The sequence below is a fragment of the Thunnus thynnus genome, chromosome 3, assembly GCF_963924715.1.
Source record: "Thunnus thynnus chromosome 3, fThuThy2.1, whole genome shotgun sequence".
NCBI classification, from domain to species: domain Eukaryota; kingdom Metazoa; phylum Chordata; class Actinopteri; order Scombriformes; family Scombridae; genus Thunnus; species Thunnus thynnus.
In genome coordinates this window covers 38,440,301-38,455,148 of record NC_089519.1, presented here as the reverse complement: position 1 = coordinate 38,455,148, position 14,848 = coordinate 38,440,301, and the positions used below count along the sequence as shown (strand labels likewise).

Sequence of the window (14,848 nt, the reverse complement as noted above, 5' to 3'; positions counted from 1 at the left end):
AACTAGAACTAACTAATGAATACAGTAAATACACAATACTGTAGTCTCCCTTATTAGATTTTTATTGCGTTTTGTTTGTTTATTTATTCAGTTTCATCTGTCTGTGTGTCGTTTGTATTAATTTCTAAAGTTCATGAGATAATATTAATGTATTGTGTTCGTTTTGTTGTTAACATCCTGAAACTATTTTTATTGTTACTATAATAAAACACTGACAAGAAGTTTATTAACGTTACATTCATGGCTGATTATCTTTACTGTGAACTGTTTGAGTTTTTAAGATTATCTTATAATTATCTGAGTTAAGTTTCATATCCATGAGTTTAAGTTTGCTTCTTAGTTTTTCATGAAGAATGTGACAGTTTACAGACATCAGATCTGCACTAATAAGAAGGCTGTAAAACCTGTTAATGAGTGTTTCAATGTCTTTATTTAACTATTCAGTTGTTTTATATATTCATTTTTTAATTTTATTTAATTCTCTTCTATATCTAATGTGTTTGTTCAAATGTTCTTTCATATATTCAATGAAAAAAGTCATGAGATGAAACCGCTGTCGGACATTTTGTGTCTCGTCAATGTTTTTAGGATTATATATATATAAATATTAGGATTATTCTATATTTCTGGATGTTTTATTGTTCTGCGGTGACTGTCCGGTCCAGCAGGCGGCGTTTTGTTCTTTGTTGAATTGTAAACACGAAGAAGAGTCTGTTTGAAGCAGCAACGCGGCGGCGGTTTGAACGGAACCGGACCGGGATGCTGTGACATGGCCTCGGATGGGTCTCTGCGGGAGAAGCGGCAGGAGGAACCCGCCGGACGGATCCGCCTCCGGTGACCGTGTCTGTACCGGGAAGCTGGCCGGGCTGCTGCGGGCCGTGCTGTCCCTGGTCCGGGCGCTGCTCTGCTGGCTGTGGAGCCGCACCGGAGCCGCGGTGACAACCGAGACCCGAACCTCTGACGGCGGCGGCGGCGGGAGCCCGGAGCGAGGCGAGCGGGTCAGGAGCCACCACAGGCGGGCCTTCGAGTTCATCGCTGCGGCGCTGAAGATCGACGAGGACGAGCGAGGTTGTTTTCTTCCTGACTGTATTGTACCAAACTCCGGTAGAAAATCCGTCTTTTTAACGGTGTTGAGCTGACTGAACATGAACTCATATTTTTGCAAACTTCATAAAATAACCGCTGCTTGGTGTATAAGATGCTCGCCGAGCAGCTTAAATGACCTCGGTGGTTGTTGTTTATGTGCTTTCAGTTCAGTTCTGACAGTTTTGTGTATTTGTTGTCAAAATAAATGAAATCAGAAGACGTTTGAATGTAGTTTAGTGCGAGAAGATTGAGGTCAGCAGCTCTCTAACTTTACACAACCTCATCAGGGCAGTCATTGCCCTGCAGCAGCTCTTTCTGTCGTTATTGATTGATTATTGATCAGTTGAGGCAGCAGTATGTATGGCCAGAGAGGAGACGAGACAGAGAACAACAATCCTTTCATTACTGATTCATCTATAACTAATTATTTTCTCATTATCGTCCACATCAAGTTTCCAGAGAAGCAGGAAATCCTCCCATTGAAGAAGCTGCAACCAGCAGTTGTTTCATCAATAATGTACAAATATTAGGATTTTCTATTTTGGCATCAAGTTCAGATATCACATTCAAATTTGGTAAAGTTGAGTCAATATATTTTAAAGCAGCAGTTATAGTGAGTTTCCAGAGAGACACATGCAGCTGAAGGTCAGTTAGATGTGACAGCAGATCAATAGTCTAATCAATATTCCTCTGACTCACTGAATCAAACCTCATTTGGGAACATTTGGGAATTGCTTTGCTTGTCTATGGCATAATGTTTGTCCATTTTCCACCTGAATGACGTCAGTTACCACCACACCAAACGCCACGATTGGTCCAAACCACAATGACAGTTTCCTGCTGGAGGAAGTGATTTATAGAGACCAACAACTCACTGAAAGATACTGAAAATATGGGGCAGAAACTCTCCTAAAAAGTCTCCACATGAAAGTTAGTTTTGGATGAGTGATGATGTCAGAGCGAGTGTCTCATTGGCTGATGTGTTGCCAGGTGACAAGCAGCAGGCGGTGGGCTGGTACCAGCGAGGGATCAGCGAGCTGGAGGAAGGCGTCGCCATCCAGATGTCAGGCAGCGGTGAGTCAACAGCTGACATCACGAAGCAAACACACATATATACTCTGTTGTGGTACCTTTCATTGGCAGAGCGTAGTGGGCGGGAGGGGAATGTAGACCTGAATGAGGGAGTTCAGGTAGGCGGAAGCTGTTTTGTAAGTGTCAGGGTTTTGAATTTGATGCGGGCAGCCACTGGGAGCCAGTAGAGGGATATCAACAGTGGGGTGATGTGCTGTTTTGGGCTGATTGAAGACCAGACGCACCGCCCCGTTCTGGATCATCTGCAGAGGTTTAAGCGCACATGTAGGGAGGCCTGCCAGTAAGGAGTTGCAGTAGTCGATGCGTGATATTACAAGAGCCTGAACCAGGAGTTGTGCTGCATCTACTTGTACAACATCAGGAAGATGTTGTACAACATCAGGAAGATGTTGTACAACATCAGGAAGATGTTGTACAACATCAGGAAGATGTTGTACAACATCAGGAAGATGTTGTACAACATCAGGAAGATGTTGTACAACATCAGGAAGATGTTGTACAACATCAGGAAGATGTTGTACAACATCAGGAAGATGTTGTACAACATCAGGAAGATGTTGTACAACATCAGGAAGATGTTGTACAACATCAGGAAGATGTTGTACAACAAAATAAATAAAGTTTATTATAATCATCTGTGAACATGTATTGAAGAGCTTTGATAATATTGTAGCCGGCTGGAACTGTGCTTCTGTTTGTTTTGTGTTTTGTGATCAATGATTCTGCTGCTTATAGTGAAATTCAGCTTTGGCTGTTTTCCAGGAGAGAAATATGAACGAGACAGACGTCTGCAGAACAAGATGATGACCAACCTGATGATGACGAGGGAGCGTCTGCAGTCTCTTGGTAGCTGCTTTCTCATCTTCATCTAGTCTTTGTGTTTCCTTGAATCTGTTTGATTTTGTGTTTTTAACTTTTATCTTTTCTTGAGTTCATCTTTGTTCTTGTTGTTGTTGTTGTTGTAGTGGAGGTGCTGTCAGGGTCCGGAGCTCAGACTGACCCCGCCTACCGACCCGCCCACCTGCGCTCAGGTACGTCCTGCAGGGAGTGAGAGTGTCTTACACATGTGATCAGAGTCCGACTGAATCCAGATGTCCTCCCTCACCTAAAAAAATCAGCGTTTCTCCGACGATGTTTGGCGAGCACTGGACTTCCTGGAGGGGCTGTTAGCCGAGCTGCTGCTAACGTTTGCCCAGTTTATTTCTCTGATAACGACCTAAAAACAACCTAAATTTATCATTAAAATGTGACTTAAAACTGAATAAAAGTCCATTTATAACAGTTTGTGTGGAACAACCACAACGCCGATGTATTATCTTGTATGTGTGTAAGTTACTCTTTGGTAGACGCCATTGTAGCGGACAAACACAGCGCTGCCGTATGCATCTTGTACGTGTTTACTCTTTGGTAGAGGAGGTATGACGTCATCGACAGGCGACCAAATGAAACGGTCCCTTACTTTGATTAAATTACAGATTTCTCTGGGTTTGAAAATTGTTGGAAACATTTGGGATAATGTAAGTACACAACTCAACAACATATATAACATAGGTCTAGTTGTTTTTAGACATTTTAATGTGGAATAATTACATATTATATCTTGAAGACCTCCAGTGTTTCCAAGGAGATAAATTCAAATTTCTGACCCTGTAACTCAACACATCTGGTCAGAAAGCTGAGTGAGATTTTTATGGACCTTTTATAATAAACAAATCCGCGTTATGTCTCATTACATCAACTAACTAATGCAAAAAATGAAAAAAGCAAACATTATCAAAGGTAGATATTTTACACATCTGTTATTATTATGATAAATATAGATTATTATGTTCTTTTACATCGTCACTTCCATGTTCCAGTGGATTATGGGTAGTATGGATAGTGGGGTCTGCAGCGTGAGAGGACTCTCTGGAGGTCTGCAGAAAGAACTGTGGGTTTGGACAGACATAGACTTCTGAAGTCAGACATCTGGATTCAGTATCGGCTGTAGACCTGTATCTGTGCAGCGCTGGTAGACCTGGATCTGAAGGAGTCAGAACCAGTGACGAAAAAGCTGGTTTTGGTGTCATTCATGGATGAAAGACGATGAATGAATGATGAGTTTACTCTGTTTTACATCACTTTAAACTTCAGAGTTGTACATTTGTCTAATGAGATACTATTGAGGTTATATTGTGACTCTGTGAACGTCGTGATTCATGATGATGTTGGTGATGAAGACCAGAGATGTTAAAAACAGAACTGCATGCATGTAACTAACAAACATGATTTGAGGCCTGTGACGTGACCTCAGGTAACCTCCTGAAGGGTCTCTGTGACCTCAAAGAGACATTGTCAAGCGTCTTGACCAGCTAAACCTGTGTGTGTGTGTGTGTGCGCGTGTGGTCAGCAGGTGGCGCTGTCTCCAGAAAGAAAGACTTTCCTCCGTCCAGCCGACCAAAGCTCCTCCCAAAGACGTCCTGCTCTTCATCATCATCCTCATCGGGCCTTCAGCGCTCGTCCAACCTGAGCTCACAGCGCCCGCACACACACACTCACAGTGCCAGTAAGGTGAGCTGAAGTCTTTCTACATAAATAAATAAAAGCTTCAGTGAATATGTAGAGCTGCATCGATCAATCAATTAATCGATTGAAGGAAAGATAATTGGCAGCTATTTTCAAGCAAAAAGCCAAATATTCTCTGGTTTCAGCTTCTCAAACGTGAGAATTTGCTGCTTTTTTTAATCCCATATTGATAATAAACTGAAGCAGGTCTGTTGTTGTTGTTGTTTATGAACTGAACTGAATGAAATAAAACATTGAGAACATAAAGTCCTGCATGTCCAACCTCATCGCTGACCCTCATCGACCCCCGAGAGCTCTCACCGGTCAACACGTGTTCATGTGACTGCTGCTGTTCGGACTCTTCCTCCTGCAGGGTCGAACAGGTCGTCAACTCGGGGGGAAACTCGGCTCCCCGACGTCGACACCACCGCTGAAGAAGAAGAAAGACACAAAGAACCTGAAGAACGTGGACAAGAAGCTCGCCGACCTCATCCATAACGAGATCGTTGACAGGTAAGAGACGCGGCCAATCAGACGGAGCGTAGTATATCAGCTGTTTGTCTGAGTTACAGGCAGACACATTTTTAGTAAGTTTTTAGTCTTGTTTTTGTCACATTTTTTAATTTTGAGACTACAGCTGGCGTCGTTTTTTTATTGTTGTTGTGCAGAGTTACCATGGTTATGGGTATCATTTGTTTCATCAACTTTGACTCTCAACAAACAAAAAATAAAGTTCATCATTAAGCCAAACAGAGAAAGCTCTCAAAAATCACATGTATGTACATCTGTATGTGCTATATGTTGTATACATTATGTCTCATTAAAAAAAATAAAAATAAAAAAAACAGATAATCATCACATGATCACAAAATGAAGACTAACCCTAACCCTAACCCCTAACCCTACCCTTAACCCTAATCCCTAACCCCTAACCCCTAACCCTAACCCCTAACCCTACCCTTAACCCTAACCCTAACCCCTAACCCTACCCTACCCTTAACCCTAACCCCTTAACCCCTAACCCTACCCTTAACCCTAACCCCTTAACCCCTAACCCTACCCTTAACCCTAATCCCTAACCCTAACCCCCTAACCCTAACCCTAACCCCCTAACCCTACCCTTAACCCTAACCCCTAACCCTACCCTTAACCCTAACCTTAACCCCCTAATCCCTAACCCTAACCCCTTAACCCCTAACCCCTAACCCTACCCTTAACCCTAATCCCTAACCCCTAACCCTACCCTTAACCCTAACCCCTAACCCTACCCTTAACCCTAACCTTAACCCCCTAATCCCTAACCCTACCCCTAACCCTAACCCCTAACCCTACCCTTAACCCTAACCCCTAACCCTACCCTTAACCCTAACCCCTAACCTTAACCCCCTAACCCCTAACCCTACCCTTAACCCTAACCCCTAACCCTAACCCCTAACCCCTAACCTTAACCCCCTAACCCCTAACCCTACCCTTAACCCTAACCCCTAACCTTAACCCCCTAACCCTACCCTTAACCCTAATCCCTAACCCTAACCCCTAACCCTACCCTTAACCCTAATCCCTAACCCCTAACCCTACCCTTAACCCTAATCCCTAACCCCTAACCCTAACCCCCTAACCCCTAACCCTACCCCTAACCCTAACCCCTAACCCTACCCTTAACCCTAATCCCTAACCCCTAACCCTACCCTTAACCCTAATCCCTAACCCCTAACCCCCTAACCCCTAACCCTACCCCTAACCCCTAACCTTAACCCCCTAACCCCTAACCCTACCCTTAACCCTAACCCCTAACCCTAACCCCTAACCCTACCCTAACCCCTAACCTTAACCCTAACCCTAACTCCTAACCCTACCCTTAACCCTAACCCCTAACCCCCTAACAAACAACTATTTCCTTCCTGTACTGTCAGCAGTTATTTTTGCTGTTTAACTAATTTAAAGCTATAACATGTAATTATTCTGCATTAAAATGTCTAAAAACAACTAGATCTATGTTATATATTTTGTTGAGTTGTGTACTAACATCATCCCAAATGAAACCTGCTGAACGTCTGGATCCAAAGTTATAAGAGAAATAAACCCAACAAGTGTTAGCAGCAGCTTGGCTAACAGCCTGTATCGGACGTCCGGTGGTCGCCGTACATTGTCGGAGAAACACTGATTTTTTAAACTTAAAAATTATATTTAAAAAATACAACATAGAAAACAATAAATGATATTTAAATTCTGCTTTTGTGTGTTTCAGCGGCTCATCAGTACGGTTTGAAGATGTTGCCGGTCAGGATTTAGCGAAGCAGGCCCTGCAGGAGATCGTCATCCTGCCGGCGCTGCGGCCGGAGGTGAGCGATGATGTCATCGACCTTTAAAGTCCAAGGTTTCCTGTTTTTATAAACGTCTGGTGGCTGTTCTGTTTGTTGTCGGGTCAGCAGATTTTCCTCTTCTTCTCTAGCTGTTTACAGGTCTGCGTACTCCAGCCAGAGGACTCCTTCTGTTCGGTCCCCCCGGCAACGGCAAGACGATGCTGGTGAAGATGCAAATATTACGTCGTTTGTTTGTTTGTCCAACTTTTTACTCACACAAAAAAACAAAAAGTAGTTCATCAATAAACCAAACTACTATGTGTGAGTTTTATTTGTTTTCTTTTCTCGTCTGCAGGCGAAAGCCGTCGCAGCCGAGTCCAACGCCACCTTCTTCAACATCAGCGCCGCCAGCTTAACCTCCAAATATGTAAGAAGCTCCGAGTCGTATCTGCTGCTGAACACTGATCACTGATCACCCAATAATAAATACTGAAGCAATAATCAATCGATCAATAACGGAGGAATGTTTGTTTGTTTGTGTGCAGGTGGGTGAAGGAGAGAAACTGGTCCGAGCTCTGTTCTCTGTGGCCAGAGAGCTGCAGCCCTCCATCATCTTCATCGGTAACTCTTACTTTAAATCACCGGGTCTCAAACCGTGGGGCGGGGCCCCTCCTGGACGCCGCAGAGTCACTGAAGGGGGGGGGGCGCGCACACGATCAAGGGTCGACGTGACTTTATTTACTTCTGAATGATGATTCGGTAATTAATGTTAGACTTTTAGGTCATCGTCTCTCTGGAACTGTCGACGTCTTTGTCAGAAATTCATCTAAAGCCCGTTTCACACATGCAGTCCATCCCTGAAATGTTCAGGAACATTTCCTGTATGTGGTCGTTGTAACGATCAGCTATCCCTACCGTAGGATGCCAGTATCGTTCTCCTTACCCAACCCTCTCCATTCAACCTTTTTCTGAGGTGATGATGTGGGTACGAGAGAGTAAAGATGGCGCGATACTATGGGGGAATGAATGTCGGCGTCCGGCTTTGTATTTTCAGTTAAAAGTCCGCGTTTCCTACAACAAGCGGTGTTGCCTTGTAGAATTCACCAAGCAAATCAATCTGGGATGTTATTCACCTCTTGGAGAAGCGGTGGATAATCCCTCGTCTGATGTGGGGGAAAAAAACCATAGACTGTATAAAAATATGGACGTTTTTACCGTGACATCACCCGTTGGTTTCTGAAGAGCGGTTTTGAACATGGACGTATAAAGAGAACAGGAAGAGCGCCGGGCTTTGAAGCAAATTTGACATAGCGACCAAACCGTGTAATTACAACGTCACGTGATGCACACTGGCCCAAAAAGGAAGTCGATTTTTTTGGCTTCATGCACCACTGAGCAACTTTCATAAGAATGAACGGGGCCCCGCCTCCGACGCTGTATCCAGTTCTCTTTATACATCCATGGTTTTGAAGCTTAAAGCCTCCCCGGCCGTCGCCATCTTGGCAGTGCGTGACGCTGCCTAACTCCCAGCCAATCAAAAATGGGCAAAGAGGCGGGCCGAATGGCTGAAACAAGCCACCTAGCGGCTGGCGGACCTGTCACTCAAAGCAGCCATGTCCTTCATTATACATAACTTTACGGTTTAATAAAATTTAAACAGGTGAGTTTTAAAAAAATTCACCCCCCGTACAGTTGTCATGAAAGAGGAAATTAGCTACAGAGACCAAAACCGTTGTTTGTACCAGACTGTAAACATGTTTATTTCTGCTGTAAAGTTGGGCATTTTAACATGGGGGTCTATGAGGATTGACTTGTTTTGGAGCCTCAAGTGGTCGTTCAAGGAACTGCAGTTTTTGGCTTCATTTTACAGCCCCGGAGGTTGCTGTTTGGTGAAAAGGCGCAAGACAGAAATGTTCCTGAATGCAGCTGCATGTGTCACTGAAAGCTTTTCCCAGTAACTTACTGGGAACTATGTGTGAAAGAGGCTTTTATAACCCAGACTGGGAAATAATGTCTGTTACTGTATAAAAATGTTCATAACATTACCAAGATATGCTCTCCGTAGCTTTTCTGTGCTAGTTTTTCTATGTCCAGTATTACAGAAGTATGTAGAGACTGATGTTAAACCTGCAGTACTGAAAAATAAAAATTTGATCATTAAAAAAAAAAAAACTTGGACGTCAGCAGGTTAACAAGATTTATTCATCTTAAAATACGTTTTGATCTCATTAGCAGCACTGAGCCTTCATGTGTTGTTGTTGTTGTTGTGAATGTTGTGTGTTTGTGTGCAGATGAGGTGGACAGTCTGCTGTGTGAACGCCGGGAGGGCGAACACGACGCCAGCCGCCGCCTCAAGACCGAGTTCCTGATCGAGTTTGACGGGGTAACGTGACTGAAACGGCGTGCAACTTTTCACACTGAGTTCAAACTCGTGCACTTATGAAGACGTGTGTGCGTGCGTGCGTGCGTGCGTGTGTGCAGGTGCAGTCGGGAGGTGATGACCGCGTTTTGGTGATGGGAGCCACCAACAGGCCTCAGGAGCTGGACGAGGCAGTTCTCAGGTCAGATCTGTTGTTGTTGTTGACAAATAATCTCACCATAAAGTCCCTTTAGTAGCTGTTCTGGAGCTTTCTATCATATCACATGATCTACAGTTTCATGACAACCGAGTGATTCTGTCTGCAGATAAAGATGTTTAAATGTCAGTTTCTCCTGTTGTTGTGTTGTTCAGCCTGTAGATGGCAGCACCTCCTCCTGAGCTGTGTGTGTGTGTGTGTGTGTGTGTGTGTTTGTGTGTTGCAGGCGTTTTTCTAAACGTGTGTACGTGGCGCTACCTGTCGAGCAGGTGAGTTCAGGCTCCAGTTCAACATCATCAAACGTATAAATCTTGGAGGTTTGTCAGACTGACGTTTGTGATGCTGCTTTTGTCGTCAGACTCGCTTCAAGCTGCTGAAGAACCTTTTGGGGAAACACGGAAACCCGCTGACCCACAGAGAGCTGAGCCAGCTGGCCAGGTCAACAATCATCAATTATTCATTTATTGATTGATTTTTATTGTTACTATTATTATTATTCCACAGATAATGATGAATTTCAGTGGATTTGTGTGGATGTAGTCTAGTGATACTTTGAGCTAAATGCTAATCATACTGATGTCTAGCAGGTAGTTTAGCATGTTAGCATGCTAACATTTGTTACTCAGCACTGAACACATAGTACAGCTGAAGCTGATGTCATCAGATTTGCAGATATTTGGTTATAAACTGTTTTTACAAATAAACATTTTGACCTCATGTTGGCGCTGGATGAAAGTCTGTGGATCAAAGTGAAGCTGAATCCAACTGGACTCAAGTCGTACGTATCGTCAAGTGTTCGCCGTCATCAGCGAGGGGATAAAATGCACTATAAGATGGAACTTAAAGGACAAGTTCCCAGTGTTCCCAGTGTGTAAAACCAGCAGTCAGGTGTCTGTAATCATTCCTCCTATTCATACTGGATATTAAAAGATCCTTCAAATGTGCTTTCAATGGAAGTGATGGAGGCCAAAATCCACAGTGTGTCCACACAGTCATTTAAAAGTCTGTGTGAAGCTTCTATTCAGCTTCAGCAGTCTGAGTTAGTCATATCAAGTGGATATCTGACACATTTACAGTCTTTTTAGCATCAGATTCCCTCTTTGTGTTTTCCTCGGACAGTGTTTCCCTGTTGAGCTGCAGGTGGAAGTATAGTAACAAAAAGAGGAACTTTGGAACTAAAAAGACTGTAACGTTGAAAGATATCTACTTGATTTGACTCATTTGGACGCTGAAGCTTCATATTAGCTTCAGATTAACTTCATTAAGGTCATTATGAAGGGATCTTCTAATGGTCAGTATGAACAGGAGGTTTAATGTTCATTTGGGCTCCAGACTGTTGCTTTAAGATGGACTAGACCAGCGTTTCCATGGAGATTTAAATTCCTGACCCTGAACAGTCTGTCTGGGATGTTTTGATCACATGACCTCTCCTCTCTCTGACTGTTTCTGATTGGTTTAGAATGACGGAGGGCTACTCCGGCAGCGACCTCACCTCATTGGCTAAAGACGCCTCTCTTGGACCAATCAGAGGTGAGACTCATGTTATAAAGAGCTCCTTACAAGTTTTTTTTTAAGTCAGTGTTTGTTTATGAATATGAGGTTTTAAAAATTGTGTTTAAAGTTATAATATGTAATTATTCCACATTAAAACGCCTAAAAATGACTAAACCTCTGTTATAAATGTTGTTGAGTTGTGTTCTTATATTATCCCAAATGTTTCCATCAATGTTCAAACAGAGAAATCTGTAGTTTAAATCAAGGTAACGATTTCATTTGGTCGCCTATCAATGGTGTCTATTAAAGATTATACAAACACAAGCAGCCTGTTCATTTGCACATTTCATGCTCATGTAATCACGCAAATATTGTGGCCATTTCTTGAACTTGCATTAATTATTACGATCACAAAATCGCTGTTTCCTGATTAACAAGAAATTCTAATTCTTTAAAGCTAAAATTTCTGCCCTCTAAACATTTACAATCCTTCACTGTTTCCCTCTTTTATTACATATTTGCATTATTTGAATTACTGAGTTTATAAATTATATAAATCATTATTATTATTATTATTATTACCAGCCTTTGAGAGCATCTTTACTTCATTGTTCTGATGGTTTGTTAAGGTTTGTTTGATTAGATGAAGTTTGTTTGTGTTTGTTTGTTGCAGAGTTGCGTCCAGACCAGGTGAGGAACATGGAGGCCAGCGAGGTGAGTTCACCCCACGCCGATCTGTCAATCATTGATTGATTACTGATTGGAATGATTCAAGATTCAAGAAGTAAAAAGAATAAAAAGATCACATTTAAATTATTGAATTAAATGATTCTGTTATACCCCAATGAAAGTTAAATCAATACTAATGTGAAACTTGGACATTCTTATATATACAGTACTGTATGAATGTGTGTATATATATATATACACATATACACACATTCATACAGTACTGTGTGTATATACATATATATGAAAAATCTGTTCATCTCATTGTGTCAAATAAACTAAAACTAAACTTTTATAAAATCTCAGTGCAGCAAATAAAAAGACCTCCTTTAGTGTTTGAACATCACTTATATTTGTCTTCATGTTTGGATCCAAACCAACAATGAACTGATCTACTAACCAGTACCGTGTGTGTATCAAAGCTGATATATCTGATTAAAAACACGTCAGTGAGTCACACCGCTGCACTGGGTGACATGTTCCTTCATCATGAAGAGTTTGGTCACGTTAGTTTGTTTAGAAACGGCTACAAAGACTAATAACAGCATCATGTTTTCAGTCTCCAGAGAGTAGTTCTGTGTAAGGCAGATGCTACTGAGCATGTGCGGGAACACTGTTCTGTTTACAGCTTCACTCTGATTTTTAATCCAGCAGAACTAAGAAAAAAGTGCTGATACAGATTTTATTTAGTAAGTGGTGATAATGAAGAAGATTAAAGTTTAAACCTTTTGGAATTTTCATATCTTGAGTTCAGTGGGGAAAAAAACTAAACGTAAGAAGAAAGAAATTAACAAGTGATGGAAGAAAATAAAGACAGAAGAAAAAGTGAGAAAGAATTTATCTCATGTTCAATGTTGAAATTTTGAATCTGCAGAATAACCAGTAACTCTGTATAACACGTATATATACATTATATTATGTTGGAGTTAAAAGTAAATGTATCGCTGTGAATTGCAGTGAAAATTAGAACATCGTCAGCATATAGTGTTAGTCTGTAAACCACAGAACCTTCGAGTCAATCTTCTGTTTCTTCACAGGTGAGAAACATTTGTTTCAGTGACTTTATGGAGTCGCTGAAGAAGATCAAGAGGAGCGTCGGTCCGCAGACTCTGGAGTTTTACAGCTGCTGGAACAGAAACTACGGAGACACGACAGCTGCGTGAACCTGAAAGACTTCCTCCAAAAAAACCTTGTTTTTAATCAACAGAAGTGTTTTATGTACCTTTGCACGAATGTTTCTATGAAATAAAGAATAACTTCCTGTCATATTGTTTGTTTCTTACTTGACACTGATGTTAAAAGACATGTTTTGTTTCATCTAACTGACTGTTAATCAAGTTTCATCCAAATGTAGCTCAAATTTATACCGAGTTTTCCAGAAAACGGTCAAAGTAAAATGGATGTTTGCGTCCATCCTGCTGTTTGTGAATATTAGCAGATGTTTTCAGCTCTTCGGCGATGTTTGAGTCACATGATTCATGTTCGTCATCATTTATTCACTCAGTCTGTTCAGCTGCTGTTACACCTCAGACAGGAAACCCTTTTTTTCTTACACTATTTTCTGTATTTTTTTTCAAATTTTCTGTGTTTCCATTAAGGTTTTTTTTTTTAAATGTGTAAACTGAAAAATGTGAATAAAAACAGTTGGATGTACTAAGTGCATTTAATGATGTGAAAGAAGCAAGTATCTTATTATTTTACAGTATTTTAGAGAAGCAGCTGTTTGACAAGTTTGTATTATTTTATTAAAGGATACCTTAATATAATAGTTAAAATAGTTAAAAATATTGCTGCTCCATAAAGTTGTGAGACTTGTGAGATACAAATACATTGACTAACATGTACCAACACAGCAATGTAAAAATACTCCATTACAAAGTAAAAGTCCTGCATGAAAAACCCTACTGCAGTAAAAGTACATAAGTATTATGAGCTTGATGTAGTTAAAGTATTGCAGTAAAAGTACATAAGTATTATGAGCTTGATGTAGTTAAAGTATTGCAGTAAAAGTAGTGGTTTGGTCCCTCTGACTGATATATTATTATATATGACATCATTAGATTATTAATAGTGAAGCATCAGTGTTAGAGCAGCATGTTACTGTTGTAGCTGCTGGAGGTGGAGCTAGTTTACACTACTTTATATACAGTTAGCTAGTTTAGTCCAGTGGTTCCCAACCTAGGGGTGGGGCCCCTCCAAAGGGTCAGCAGATAAATCTGAGGGGTGGTGAGATGATTAATGGGAGAGGAAAGAAGAAAAAACAAAGTTCTGATACACAAATCTGTTTTCAGTTTTTTGGACTTTTTCTCTAATCTTTGATTTTTGCTGAAATATTGGATCATTTGAACATTTATTGAAATGAAAGCATGTGAGAAGTTTAGAGGGAAAAATCACTATTTGGTGGAGCTGTTAACAACTCATAGACATGTGAAATGTGACCCCGACTACACACTGCTTTTTGTAAGACGTCAAAAGCCAAAAAGGTTGGAAACCACTGGTTTCATCTTTAACAATGTGTTGTATTTTAAAAGCTTGTTATATTATCCATTGTGTCAAATCTTCATCTGAAAAGTAACTAAAGTTGTCAAATAAATGTAGTGGAGTAGAAAGTACAATATTTCCCTCTGAAATGTAGAAAGTAGCATCACATGGAAATACTCAAGTAAAGTACAAGTACCTCTAAACTGTACTTCAGTACAATAGTTGAGTAAATGTAGATTCTACCACTGACAAACTGAGTGTATATTTTTTAATACCAGCTTCCCTTCACTCTTACTCTCAGGACACTACAGTATGTCAGCTTAATTGTGTGATAATTTTGTTTTTATCTTTGTTGTTTTCTGCTTTTGTTCACAAGTAACTCTACATTAAGACTTGAGGACTTTCAAAGGGAAGGTGGATGTAGAACAGATGAGCTGCTTTGATAAATGAGGATTCCACTGAACGCTCTGCAGCACTGCTTTCTTTATGTTCATGTCGACTCACTTCTCTCTATCTACAAAGCCCTCGTTAGTAAATCTTATT

The 14,848-nt window shown here is 41.1% G+C and overlaps 1 protein-coding gene across 2 annotated transcripts; it reads left to right on the top strand.

Annotated features, from left to right (window-relative positions):
- Window positions 1–678: 678 nt before the first annotated feature.
- On the top strand, window positions 679–13,090 carry LOC137180424 (spastin-like). Of its 2 annotated transcripts, none has more exons than XM_067585782.1 (17): window positions 679–1,068; window positions 2,077–2,160; window positions 2,941–3,024; window positions 3,144–3,209; window positions 4,568–4,728; window positions 5,096–5,235; window positions 6,971–7,064; window positions 7,175–7,249; window positions 7,381–7,452; window positions 7,571–7,646; window positions 9,317–9,408; window positions 9,507–9,586; window positions 9,828–9,870; window positions 9,960–10,039; window positions 11,061–11,131; window positions 11,769–11,809; window positions 12,862–13,090. In XM_067585782.1, the coding sequence occupies exons 1-17, from the start codon at window positions 780–782 to the stop codon at window positions 12,985–12,987; spliced, it is 1,674 nt and encodes a 557-aa protein (XP_067441883.1). In that variant the 5' UTR covers window positions 679–779; the 3' UTR covers window positions 12,988–13,090. The 2 variants fall into 2 exon arrangements, with proteins under 2 accessions (XP_067441883.1, XP_067441884.1); XM_067585783.1 differs by having other exon boundaries at window positions 680–1,068; window positions 4,571–4,728.
- The last annotated feature ends 1,758 nt before the right edge of the window (window positions 13,091–14,848 follow it).

Excerpts from the sequence above, each read along its gene's own strand:
- LOC137180424 (XM_067585782.1), top strand. The coding sequence starts at position 780 with ATGGGTCTCTGCGGGAGAAGCGGCAGGAGGAACCCGCCGGACGGATCC. Across the intron at positions 2,161-2,940 it reads CATCCAGATGTCAGGCAGCG|GAGAGAAATATGAACGAGAC; the intron begins GTGAGTCAACAG and ends GCTGTTTTCCAG. Across the intron at positions 7,453-7,570 it reads CCAGCTTAACCTCCAAATAT|GTGGGTGAAGGAGAGAAACT; the intron begins GTAAGAAGCTCC and ends GTTTGTGTGCAG.